The sequence below is a fragment of the Megalobrama amblycephala genome, linkage group LG13 (genome assembly GCF_018812025.1).
Source record: "Megalobrama amblycephala isolate DHTTF-2021 linkage group LG13, ASM1881202v1, whole genome shotgun sequence".
NCBI classification, from domain to species: Eukaryota; Metazoa; Chordata; class Actinopteri; order Cypriniformes; family Xenocyprididae; genus Megalobrama; species Megalobrama amblycephala.
Window position 1 is genome coordinate 9,423,991 of NC_063056.1, and position 14,535 is coordinate 9,438,525.

The 14,535-nt window shown below is 37.8% G+C and overlaps 1 protein-coding gene across 2 annotated transcripts in view; it reads right to left on the bottom strand.

Moving 5' to 3' along the window:
* Positions 1-14,535, bottom strand: part of LOC125242943 (A disintegrin and metalloproteinase with thrombospondin motifs 16) — a 110,831-nt gene that overhangs the window by 72,336 nt on the left and 23,960 nt on the right. For both annotated transcript variants that reach the window (XM_048152072.1, XM_048152073.1), the window contains exons 5-9: positions 14,225-14,427; positions 11,847-11,930; positions 8,238-8,397; positions 2,760-2,865; positions 2,538-2,675 (exon numbers count right to left, since the gene is read on the bottom strand). In XM_048152072.1, coding sequence (XP_048008029.1) covers positions 2,538-2,675; positions 2,760-2,865; positions 8,238-8,397; positions 11,847-11,930; positions 14,225-14,427 — 691 coding nt within the window. The remainder of the gene's footprint in view (positions 1-2,537; positions 2,676-2,759; positions 2,866-8,237; positions 8,398-11,846; positions 11,931-14,224; positions 14,428-14,535) is intronic.

The window sequence follows — 14,535 nt, forward strand, 5'->3', positions numbered from 1 at the left end:
CAAGAACAACAGCGAAAAATGGCAGATGGAGCAATAATAACTGACATGATCCATGATAACATGATATTTTTAGTGATATTTGTAAATTGTCTTTCTAAATGTTTCGTTAGCATGTTGCTAATGTACTGTTAAATGTGGTTAAAGTTACCATCGTTTCTTACTGTATTCTCGGAGACAAGAGCCGTCGCTATTTTCATTTTTAAACACTTGCAGTCTGTATAATGCATAAACACAACTTCATTCTTTATAAATCTCTCCAACAGTGTGTAATGTTAGCTTTAGCCACAGAGCACTATCAAACTCATTCAGAATCAAATGTAAACATCCAAATAAATACAATACTTACGCGATTAGACATGTTGCATGACGAACACTTTGTAAAGATCCATTTTGAGGGTTATATTAGCTGTGTGAACTTTGTTTATGCACTGTTTAAGGCAAGCGCAAGCTCTGTGGGCAGGGAGCGTGAGCATCATTTAAAGGGGCCGCAGCCTAAATCGGCTCATATTTAATGATGCCCCAAAATAGGCAGTTAATAATTAATAAAATAGTTTTTAAATTAATAAAAACAAATCTATGGGGTATTTTGAGCTGAAACTTCACAGACACATTCAGGGGACACCTTAGACTTATATTACATCTTTTAAAAAGACGTTCTACGGCACCTTTAATAAACCCTCTGGAGCCATGTGGAGTAGGTTTATGAGGGATGGATGCACTTTCTTGAGCTTCAAACACATTGCCCCCGTTTACTGTCATTGCTTGGACGCATCAGGATATTTATTAATAAAACTCCGACTGTGTTCATCAGAAAGAAGAAAGTCATAAACACCTAGGATGGCTGGAAGGTGAGTAAATCTTGGGGTAATTTTCATTTTAAAGTGAACTGATGCTCTAAGGCTGTGACACACCAAGCCAACGGGCGGCCAGCGTCGGGCCATCGTTGAGGATCTGTAAGCTCAGTTTTTGTGGTGCGTTCCACATCACTGGCACAAGAGAGACCACATCTGTGGAAATTGAGCCTATTGAATTGGCTAATTGGCTGTTCAGCTTTATTGCGAACCAGTGCATGAGAAGAAAAGCAAAAGTGATCAAAGTGGGCAAATGGCTATGACAAATGACAAAATATTTTCATAACGACATCGCCATCTGGAATGAAGAAAGTGATCAACATGATTCACATGATCAACATTTACATTTTGTATATTCACAGTTCGGTTTCCCTTTTTGAATGATGAATAAAGACTACTGCCACCTCCTGGTATGGAGAGCTATCTCCTCTCACGCAGATGCAAAATATACGTGCTAGCTGGTCATTGGATGTAGTCTTTGCAGTATGTTCAGGCAGAACTTTTTGGCCCAGGCGCACACGATGCAATGCGAGCTGACAACACAGTCGGCTTTCATCGCGACTAGTGTTTTGATGTGGGTTTGTAACTTAAGCTTCTGTTAATCACAGACCTTGTTTCAGGCATTTAACCAAAAAACCCATTAAAAAAAAAAACTTCAGGATGATGGAACTGTATGTGCTAAAATGCTATGGTTTACAGGTTTGGCCTACAAAAAAACTTAAGCATTTTACACTTACATATTTATCAGATGCTTTTATCCAAAGCAACTTTCAAGACACATTTTATCAGTTTATGCATTCCTTAGGAATCAAACCCATGACCTTGGAATTGCTAGCACCATGCTCTACTGTTTGAGCTACAGAAAGCATACTTTCCTGAACATCATTTTTCAGATTACTAAATCTTAAGTCTGACAGGAATCCAACTACAACTGTCAACCACAATGCTGTGTGGAATGACCAGTTCAAAAATCCTGCATATTTATGCAACCCCATTTCCTTTTTCACAAAAAGAGTTGCTGCAGGATGAGCTGTAGGAAACAGGTAAAGCAACAACAAGCATCTAAAAAACACCCGACAGGGAATCCCTGTTCCCGCCGAGGCCTAGAACTACTGATTTCAGCTCACTGCCAAGGAGCTTCACCCAGATGAGCTCATCATGATAACGGAAAACGAGACCGGTTCATTTGACATGTTGGTTAATTTAAGGGCAAGTGGTCAAGCTGATCGACTTTCACGAGCACAGACGTGGTTCTCAGACAGAAAGTGAAATTTAAAACCTGCTGGAGCTGCTCGCTTTTACATATCACAACCAAAACAGCACTACAAATACTACTTTTAAAAGATGAGGTTGGTGTCTAGACTCTCACTCGGCTCACGCTGGGTGATTCTGCATGGATGACTAATGGACAGGAGATGCTCAGTAAAGGGCACAGTTGTTAATATCTTTGCACTGCTTTTCTAATTCTACTTTGGGCTGCCAATGGGTAAAGCATGTGATTTTGGCATAGTCTTTCCATGTGACTGAAAGTTTTTTTTTTTCACAGTTTCCACAACACTGTAGTTCTTTTGATGAATTGTAAAAAAAAAAAAAAAAAAACCTTATCACTAAAAAGTTAATGATACTGACATTCCAAACTGTTATTTGGCAAACAGATCCTAGATGTCAAAACGAGTCTTTACTCACCTTAGAAATCTGTTTAGATATTGTCGACTACAGGATGACCAGGAGAATAAACCATTATGTCCAGCCAAGGTAGGAGACATAATGTTTCCAACCGACTTCTTACACACATTGCCTTCGCCATCGTGGACCATTCCAAAGCTGTGGAAAACAAGGCTTTCATTGATCCAATACAACCGGATATGAGGGAATCTATCAGAGGTTAATTATAAATTTGACTCTTACTTGTGGCCTGATTCATGGGCAATGGTGAAGGCCAGACCAAGACCTGTATCTTCATTGATCGTGCAGCTGCGATACTTACTGCACATTCCACTGATCGGAGCAAAACCTGAAATTGAAACAATGAATGGATGGATGAATGCATAAGACAAGCCAACATATTATGAAGTACTATGATAAAGGGATCCAAAGAGCCAGCAAAAATAAATCTATACCTGATCATCTCATATCGTCTGTGCACCACCGTTTAAAACTTTGGGGTCGATAAGATTGTTTAATATTTTAAAATAAGTGTTTTATGATCACCAAGGCTGCATTTATTTGAAAAAACAAAATACAGTAATATTGTGAAATATTATTACAGTTTAAACAAAGCGTTTTCTATTGCAATATATTGCAAAGCTGAATTTTCAGCATCATTACTCCAGTCTTCAGTGTCACATGATCCTTCAGAAATCATTCTAATATGCTGATTTGCTGCTCAAGAAACATTTCTGTTTATTATCAATGTCGAAAGCATTTGTGCTACTTCATATTTTTTGTGGAAACTGATCTTTTTTTCAGGATTCTTTGATAAATAGAACTTTTAAAAGAACAGCATTTATCTGAAATAGAAATCTTTTGTAACTTTATAAATGTCTTTAATGTGACTTTACTTTGCTTACTGACCCCAAACTTTTGAACAGTAGTGTACATAATCTGCATTGCTCAGAAGAGAGAGGGCAAAAAAACAGTGTGAAATGGCAAGTGATTGACTGAAGTAATCAGATCAAGATTTAGAGTGTATTTGTTTCACGACTGCCAGTTCAAGATAAAGATTAAATCCAGTTGTTTCGAGTAAGTCTCAGGAAATCTGAACAGATATATGAGTTACTTCAACCAGTATGAATCTGAAACACATTACATGCTAGACATTCTACAACTAGGAGTAGTATATTAACCGTAGAAGGCATAAAAAAATAGAAAGGCAACCTTACAAAATGCTTTGAACGATTCTATACGTGTCGCAATACGGGTCTGAGATCTAAGAGAGCTGTATTTTATGACAAATTATGACTTTCTAACTCTTTAATACAAAACCTATGGAGATGAAGTCTAGTGTATGTTGGACCAAAGTCAAACCCCAAAAGGACCAAAGGAGTCAGAGTTATTTTCATTTGATTTAATCACTTAAAATATGTGCTGTTTTTTGACACATACGTACCGAGTGATAAAATACTTTCATGTATTGCACAAATGTGTTGTACCAGAACACGTTGTGATTTATTTGTGTTTTCCAGACATATTGAAAATCTTAACTGGGACGGAAAAAAAGGATCTTCTACTTGACTAAAAATGTCTTTCAGGACCCATTACAATTGATTTATTTGTTTTTGTACTGTAAAAGGTCTAAATAAAATAGACAAAATTCATCATATGTACTCTTATATCTTTCAATATTTCTTGCTCTCAAGAAACTGTCATGTGCAGAAATGAAGCAAGAGGCTAATTCATGTTGCATACGGTGGTTTTCTCAGACTAGCAGTACGGTATCTAAAGAGTGTACGGTAGTAACAAAGGTTCAGCGTTGCTCTTTAATCTTCCAGTCCGTGACCTACGGGGGACGTGAAATCTCCCATGACCCCTTCACCTCCAAGCGTGAGCTGTGCGAGCCGCAGTCTGCGCTCAAGTGTTAATCATTGACACTCCACAAATGTTGTGTTCTCAGCACCCTTTGAACTGCGGCCTTGCATTTGAGGGGCATGGCCAGCTTTGCTAATGGGGTTAGGGGTTAGCGGGGAGAGATTCTTTTATGTGGCACAGGGTGGAGAACACAGCTTGAGATCTCTTAGGAAACAGGTTATTAGAGAAAAAGGTTGTTACTGTACCTCTAATAATTTGGCAGTTTAGCAGTAGCTTAAGTGATGACTAAGCGCAGTCATCACCAAACAAAAAGTATATATTAGGTCATTAATCTTAAATGTCACACCACACCTATGACTTCTTACTCTTTTGTACAGGATTACAGTAAAACCTGGCATCAACTTAAAAGTGCACTTTTTGTCTTATTCTGTCACATAGCGATGTAAATAAAGCATAAGTGAAGGTTTTCAGTTACTGATGCCCATGTATAATGTGCTATTCACTATCAGCCATAATTCATTTAAACACTGAGCAAAAGTGTCCATTAATAGGCCCGCTAGCTACTTACATAAGACTAGTATTGGGTAGGGTTGGGAGTTGGGAATTGACCTCCCAGCTCAATATTACAACAATATTTAGCTGCCGATTCAATGTTTTTTGTTTGTTTCTTTGTTTGTTTGTATGTTTTTAGCATTTTACACATTTTGGTTCTCAATGTCCAAGATGTTGATGTCTATTTAACTATCTTTTAAAAATGTAATTGTAATTTATTTTATAGACTTTTATTCGACATTTACATTTAAGCATTTGGCAGTGACTTACAGTGTATTTAAGGTATAGATTTCATCCTACGGTCTCTGGGAATCGAACCCATGACCCTGGTGTTGCTAGTACCATGCACTAACATTTTTCTTCATCAAAATGGGATGACACTTGTTGACTTTTGTCGCATTAGCTATGTAAACACACAAAAAAAGCATGGACATGATTCAGATATATTACAGGGTCGGGGAAAAAAAAAGTCACACTTGGCTCCTTCGCCGTCAAAAGGACCAACATAGGAAATGAATGGGAAATACGAAAAATACAAAAACTTTTGGTGGTACAAACTACAAATCAGCCACTGTGCAAAAAAAAAAGTGCACAGCAATGAAGGGGTGACACTCTAAAATATCAAGAGTGCAAAATAGACATATCCACCCCCTAACCCCCTCCGTCCACACATATGAACAAGCTCGACTATAACAGCAAGTTTTTGCAAATGTGTGAAATAAAATCAATAATTCAGCCACAAAGCAGTAAAAAATTAACAGCAAGGAAGAGGTTACACTCTAAAACATCGAGAGTACAAAACAGACACACCCACTGAAACACACACTCACTTACACACATGCAGAGACACAAACAAAATACTATTATACACACACAGGATCCGGTGTGGCCTTAACAATATGGTAAAATTGAGCCAAAAGACTCAAATAAGAGGCTGAAATCTGATCAGACCCAGATTTATTAAGCTGTAATAAAATATACCTGTTCATTTTTGTTACATTTTTATTGAATTTTGATGTTATGTGTAACAAAATGTCCACCTCTGTGTTCAGGTTTGACTGTAGTAAAATTAATGCAAAAACTGACACTTCAAATCAATATTTAAAAAAAAAAAAAAAAAAAAAAAAATTCATAAGCCTTGACAAAAAAGTAGTCTTTGAGAATGTCTAAGTATAAATTCAAATTCAAAATTTATTTATAAGGCACTGTATATAGAACTATATAGGAATCTAATGGTTACTGACATGATCACCTGCTGGAGTGCCCTTGTTAGCCACCAGAGGGCGCTCCAACCCGGACTATTGCATCACTTTATAGGGCTCCATCTCCCATAACCCTTTGTTCCGGACTCATCGCTGATCATTGCACATAGCTGTATTCACTTATGTCATTAGTTTCTGTCTATTTATTCCTGGTTTGTTTCTGTCTATTTAATGGAGGTTTTGTTATTGTTACGTTGCACATCTGAGGGCTGTTTCATAAAAGATGCTAAGAAAAGCGAGGATTAAACTCCAAAACCTAACTTGAATTAACCTAACAAATGAGTTGGGGCTAAAGCGGTTTCATTAAAGGTAATTGAAGTTCAAGCAGTCCCACTAATTCGATCCAGGTTTACCTAGTCAAGATAATTTCGCGTGCACGCTTTTTTTAAGCAGCCCTAGAAGTCGATCATGGATCAAATCGATCCACCATAGAAAACGGCATACATTTTGTGCTATTTAATGCATTTGAGACATGGTGTTTTCCTCAGTGCATAACTTACTTTTCACAAGTTTATTCTGTAAATGTTAGAAAGTCATGCAAATATTTCCATTTTGCTGCTAAACTTCACAGTGAACGAGCACTGCTGCGCACATGCGCGCTAAACAGATGGAATGCAATAGAAGCGCAATAATTCTAAAATATACATTTCGCTATATGTTGGACATTAAATGTGCCTTATGTATAATTTTAAACCTACAAGTAAATGTATTTTTATGATGGTAACTGTAAATGGACTATTGTAATGGGGTAAATCTATACTTTGGGCCAATTACTGAGTTTAGATTCATCTTACCAATTAAAATTTAGTCTGTGCATATTTATTTTAATTTTTAATTTTGTGATTTTTAATTTCTGCTCTTCTAATAACCATAAAGGTACTACAGCTGCCAAACAAAACCAGAGAGAAATGTATTCATACATTTTAAAACAACCTAATTAAATATTGGACACAAAACATTTAGCCAGTAAGAAAAGAGAACCTGTAGGTTACACACACACACACACACACATACATATATATATATATATATATATATATATATATATATATATATATATATATATATAAATATGTGTGTGTTAATAAATATATGTTTATTATATATATATATATTGTATGTGAGAGAGTCAGCTGTAATATCATTGCGTTCCTATTGGTCAGTGTTGCTCAGTTCCTAAGCTCAGCTTAGCCTGACAGTTAGCCTGCCCTGGACCAGGCTAGTTTCCCAGCATAAGTTGCCAGAGTAACTGAGTTTGAACTAATTTAAGTTTGTTTTATGAAACAGAATTCGCTGACAACAAGTCTAAGTAAAATAAGCCTGGCTTATTTTCTAATCTTGTTTTATGAAACAGCCCTGTGAGCACTGGTTTTTGTTTTCTAGTTTTGTGGACTGGTTACTTGTGTTTTTGACCCTTTGCCTAGCTGTGACAACGATTCTGGATTTTCCTATTTAACTGCACTTGGATCTTAACTAAAGTATCAAAGCTTCCGTAACAGTTACACCATGGCATTACATACCTTTTTCTTTTTTTTTTCTTTTTTACTCCCACCAGATGGCACTAATCCACCTTCAAAAAGTTGGATTTTAAATGCCTTATCTCTATTTTAACATGGAATACTGCTTTAATTGAAAAATGAATTAAAAATATATTAGAAAAAAGTGTATTTTCAATGGGGAAAAATAGCTAATAAAAATTGTATAAATATTGCATAGTATCATAAAATACCCTCTATTTTAAATAATCAAAAAATATTGAACAAAAATCTATTACATTGGTTTTCCTGAAAAACAAAAGTGTTACATTTCAAGGCTTCGGTCACTTTTGACTGCAAAGGAACCAAGTGTGACCCCTAAACGAAGAGGACAGACAAATTTCGTAAAGGTGAACACCTCGAGCATGTATCAAGACACCCGTTTAAAAGTTGAACTTCTCTTAACGTGGCATCGTAAAAACAAGCACTTGTACGCGAGATGCTGCAAAAGACATGGCTGTCAAAGATGTCCTTCTAGCACATGTTAGATCAGCAGATGTCATCCTTACCTAGAGTGTCACATGGTTCATTCTTCCAGGAGCAGATATCCAGACCGGTTAACAGGATGGCATGATCATGACGACGACCTTCTCGTCCGGCCAAACCTGACTGCCACTGGCAGAAACTGTTCAGAGTGTGGTCAGCATGATGGTTAATCACTAGTCCATCCTGAGAAAGTAAAGCATAGAATGAATAACAGTAGAGCGAAGTAGAGTAGAGGATGAGACAATCATATGCCACAAGCAGTGTTGGGTGTAATGCATTACTAAGTAATTAATTACTGTAATTTAATTACTTTTTCATTGGAAAAAGTAAAGAAAGGGATTACTTTACTTTTTTTTTTATTACAGTTACTTATGATGTAATTACATTAAAGGTGCAATATGTAATATTTTTGCAGTAAAATATCCAAAAACCACTAGGCCAGTGTTATATTTGAGTATAACACTGTTATACTCACTGAGTATATCAGTGTTTTATATTTGAGGCCAGTTTTGTTCACTTGAGTACTTACAATATCCCAAATGTTTCCAACTATTTGTAAATCGTGAGAAAATTGCAATTTTAACCAAGGCTCCGGGACGTGTGAGGAGTCGCCTGTCAATTGCGTCATATCCTCGGTTACCCTCGGTTTCCAGTTTTATTTTGTAGAAACCATGGAAACACCAAAGACGTTTTAATATATTGCACGTTTTAATAGACAAGGGAACAACTGTTTTGATATATTTATAGACAGAAAATTAATTGTTGTTATATAGCTCAACACGTTTAGTCTTATTGTTTAAATCTAATTTTCTTTATTATTTTTTTTGTGAGTACCATGCTTTACCATGCCTCAGAGAAAAACACTATTTTGTGAAGTAGCTAACATAGCATAATCAGATGCAGCTTTATTTTTAGTAACAGTAATACAGAATTTTCTCCATCATACAATACGTTTTAAAATGAATTTCATGCCATTTATCAACACAAGCCATCCAGCATTTAATATGATATTCTAAAATCGATCTATCTTACTGAAGTGTGCAACAAGTGTCTCGCAGCAGCCGCCGAGCGAACGCACAGAGTAACATTATAACATCATTTTCAACACACTCAAATGTATCTAATATGATAAACAGAGCTGCGTTACCTCATACTCGGAGCGGAAAAGCAGAAGCGGAGCCGGCGACTGTGTCATAATAAAAGTTCCGCTGCTCAGTGAGGAGTATGTTGCGCAATCGCTCCAGCGGCATCGTTCAGCTCCCACAACACTCGGTCCTGCTCTGATTCATACTACAGTAACATTAATAATCGCATCCATGAACATGATTTCTTCCCAAGTCCTATCCCTATTCTTTTGCAATGTCCGCTGAGGTGAAGACCACATGTTCCAAGATTCCGCGCTCATACTTGGTGTCATCAAGCTACGCCTTTGTTTTGAATAGGCCTCTAGTGACCTCTAGCAGCAGAAAATCCTACCTACTGCACCTTTAAATACTGAACAATTCCATAAAACATAATTTTCCAAAAATTTATTGTCCAATGCAACATTTACCACAAGACCAGGCGAGTGCATGTTAGAAATCAGAAATGGTGAGAGAACATTATGCTTGGTACATTTTTCGTCTTCAAACCAAACTTGGGTCTTCAGCCAACAAAGTTTAAATCCCGTCTGGCTAGCATGCTTCCCATAATGTTTACAAATTAGGTCAGTAGGCGAACTTTTGTAGCTGTTCAAACACATTTGCGTTTGCACTACGAAAACAATCCCGACAAACGCGTTTTGGACTACCTCTTAATACCAGGGGCCTGTACCATGAAGCTGGATTAGCTGGCAAACCAGGTAAGTTTCAGATTAGTTTGCGGCAATCCTGGGTTTTAGGTACCATGAAAGTGACTTGGCTTTTAGCGGTGTTCATCGCCACAGTAACTTACGCTCCATGGCTAACCTGCTCCGGGGCAGGTTATGTTCTGGTTTAGAGATCTCAAACTGAAATTGGACCAATCAGATGTAAGCTAAGTGACACTGACACACCCAACACCATAAAGTCACTCCCCCAGTTTCTCTTCCTCCAAATTAAAGCGTACTATATAGTAAAAACTAATATTTAACAAATGAACTAATTGTCTAATTGTCTAAAACCAGACTAATTGTCTGGTTTTAATGATAATTATTTTATGATTTATATATGATTATAATTATATGATCTATATTTTTATTAATCCATTACACACAAGCATGTTTAGTTTAACAGTTGTTATTAAGCATTTAGTTTCAATGAATATTAATATATATATATAGATCATATGTAATATAAATAAGGTGTAAATATTAAATATGACTACATGTGATCTTGTATGTTTGAGTCTATATCGTGATAAATTATCAACTATATAAACTACCTTCACAAGTTTCCCTTGCACTTAAAGAGAAAGATCATTTCTTTTATTTGTCCTCTTCACACAGACAAGTATTTTCCATTAGTTTAAATGCGTTTAAATTCTTAATTTTCAGCAAAAGAGTTTTAAATCGCGCTGACTCTCTCACGAGAAGTAAATCATAGTTTATCTCTGTTGCAAGGCATGTGATTGGCTGTTTGTTACTGATGTCACACATTCATGTGCACGCGCTCCACAAACTCAGGATCAAAGCCTGAGTTGACAAAGAAAGTTGATGATAAGCATCGTGATACCAACAAAGCCGGATCGGAGTGGTTTGGTTTTGTCAACTCGAAACTAATCCTATAACCCTGAGTTTGTTCAACTACCATCATGGTACAGGCCCCAGGTGTAAAAAGGGCCTAAACATGTCATTGTTTTCGAATACTTCCGTTTTCACAATCCATGCTACAACGCGAAAACAGCATTTTTAAATTTATCCATTTGGAAAAACATCTTCAAAATTTTGAAAAGTTTTCAAAGGACAAAATGTTTCAATGTGGACAGAAGGCCAAAACATAGAGAAAAAGATGCGTTTTCAAATGTACCCAGATTAGTGTAGATGAAGCCTAACTCAAACTGCTTATCAAGAACAATTACCCGCTGCCTCTGCTGACCCCACCTCAGTAAATGAGTCTATAGGTAATTAGCCCCTCATCACTGATCCTGAGTGACTGCTGCTAATTACTCCAATCAAAAGCGGGATGAGCGTAATTTTCTGCATTCCTCGACTGGTGGCTAACGTGAACTTCATTAACATTAGCACAGGTGTATCAGTAACAGAGCCCTTCAGCCGTTTGCTGGCTCACTTTCCCACAGACATGTCCCTCGTCTGGCTGGAATCCAACGGAATGCTGTGTATCCAATTAAACTGTCATCATAAAAACGAGACCTGTTCAGATGGAGCGTCTCAAAGAGAGTGAAGGAGACAAGCCTCTCAAGGACAATAAAATCCACCTTCTGAAGCTATGTTTCATTCGGCTTCAAAGCTCTGTGTTATCTAAACCTCTCATGGTCCATGACGTCAATCGCCTCCAGTGGGCTTTAACTCTCATTCATTTTACAAAAATACACTTGGTTTTGGTGTAATATATTCATTTGAACACACATTTTCAATGCAATAGAGCCAAGATCTTTTACTCTGTTTTCAAAACTCTCTACTGCAATACAATTCATAGCACCTTTATTAAACTCACCTGGTCTTCATCCAGCAGTATTAGTCCAACAATTACAACATTGATGTCACCGCCAATCGTGCCATCTTTGAAAAGTGTTGAGACCTTTTTGGAGATAAGCAACAATGCAGAAAGATCAGCATTAGGCTACAGGATGGTGCATCAATATGGAGGCATCTAAACTCAGTTTGACTTCCTTGAATAGAGCAATAAGAAGCTTCTCTTTGGAAAAATGAGAAGCGTGTGGCTTGGATGTTTCTCCAAAATTCTTCAAAGCATCACCTCTCTGGAGGCATACCACATGTACTTAAGGGAATCCCTAATCCCACATTTCACTGGGCTTTGAAACAGAGCTGAAGACACAGTCCCTGAGATGGTTTAAAGTGCTCAGGTATCATAAGTACAAACACTTAGTTCCCAATACAAGGTCTTTCGTTTCTGCTATTTTGTCTTGCTTTTCGTTGACACCAACAAAAGAGGTGTCCGATTTAGTTTCATATATCAGTATTTCACTGATCTTATGTAAACCACTTTTAAAACACTTTCGCAAAGTCTGAGTTTGATAGATATGTTCACAGCACGTAACATGATCCTATTTTAAGTACCCTACAAATTTTTTTTTCATGTGTGCTTACATTTTTCACTTCACTCACCCCAAAGAACTCACTTTGACTTTTAGCATCATTAACTAGTCCATTTGGTCAACAAGATATGCCACGATGAAGTGAAAACACATGCTTTGACCTCAACTTGACATAATTTTCCATGTAATGAAAACATACTTGAACATAGAGAGCTGGATGGCTGGATGGCTGGATGGATGGATGGATGGATGGATGGATGAATGGAAGCGTGCATGGAATAGATGGATGGAATTAATGGATGAATAGGTGCATGGAGGGATGATGGATGGATGGATGGATGGATGACAGATGCATGAATGGATGGATGCATAGAGGGATGGATGCATGCATGCTAGCAATAGATGGATTGGTGCATGGATGGATGCATGGATGGATGCATAGATGGATGGATGGATGGATGCATGTAATGGATGGATAGATGAATGAATGGATGCATGGAGGGATGGATGGATGCATGCATGCAAGAGATGGATGGATTGGTGCATGGATTGATGCATGGATGGATGGATGCATGTAATAGATTGATAGATGAATGAATGGATGCATGGATGAATGGATGGATCAATGCATGAATGGATAGATGCATGCAAGGGATGGATGGATTGGTGCATGGATGGATGGATGGATTGGTGCATGGAGGAATGAATGGATGGATTTGTGCATGGAGGAATGAATGGATGGATGGATGGATGGATTGGTGCATGGAGGGATGGATGCATGGAAGCATGCATGGAATGGATGGATGGAAGCATGGATGGATGGATGGATGGATGGATGGATTGGTGCATGAATGAATGAATGAATGAATGAATGAATGAATGAATGAATGAATGAATTAATTAATTAATTAATGGATGGATGGATGGATGGATGGATGGATGGATAGATTGATGGATGGAATTTAAAAGGATGAATGGGTGCATGTAGGGATGGATGCATGGATGGAAGGATGGAAGCATGCATGGAATGGATGGATGGACGGATGCATGTAATGGATGGATAGATGAATGAATGGATGCATGGAGGGATGGATGGATGCATGCATGCAAGAGATGGATGGATTGGTGCATGGATTGATGCATGGATGGATGGATGCATGTAATAGATTGATAGATGAATGAATGGATGCATGGATGAATGGATGGATCCATGCATGAATGGATAGATGCATGCAAGGGATGGATGGATTGGTGCATGGATGGATGGATGGATTGGTGCATGGAGGAATGAATGGATGGATGGATTTGTGCATGGAGGAATGAATGGATGGATGGATGGATGGATTGGTGCATGGAGGGATGGATGCATGGATGGATGGATGGAAGCATGCATGGAATGGATGGATGGAAGCATGGATGGATGGATGGATGGATGGATGGATTGGTGCATGAATGAATGAATGAATGAATGAATGAATGAATGAATTAATTAATTAATTAATGGATGGATGGATAGATTGATGGATGGAATTTAAAAGGATGAATGGGTGCATGTAGGGATGGATGCATGGATGGAAGGATGGAAGCATGCATGGAATGGATGGATGGACGGATGCATGGAGGGATGGATGGATACATGGATGATGAATGGATGCATGCATGCAAGGGATGGATGGATTGGTGCATGGAAGGATGGATGCATGGATGGATGGATGGATGGATGAATGAATGGATGAATGGATGAATGGATGGATGGATGTATGGATTGATGCATGTAATGGATTGATGGATGCATGGATTGACAGATAAATCTTACCATGTTAAGAACAGTAAGGACATAAGTGGTTATATTCTCATGGCCATGATTGTCCATCATGTTGCGGTCGACCACCACCAGCGTCTCCACATTCAGTTTCTGGTGCGGATGAGGTTTAAATGTAGCGGCTCGCTTCACTCGGGGCATGAACTTATATTCATCCGGAAAAATATAGATATCTTCCTCAGGAGGTTTAGGCATATCTGAAACACAGGACCAAGACAATATCAACACTCGGTCACACAGTCAATGCTGGTTCCCGAAGGAAAATGAATTACTAGTTCAGCAAAAAGCTGAATCTGTGTCTGGAA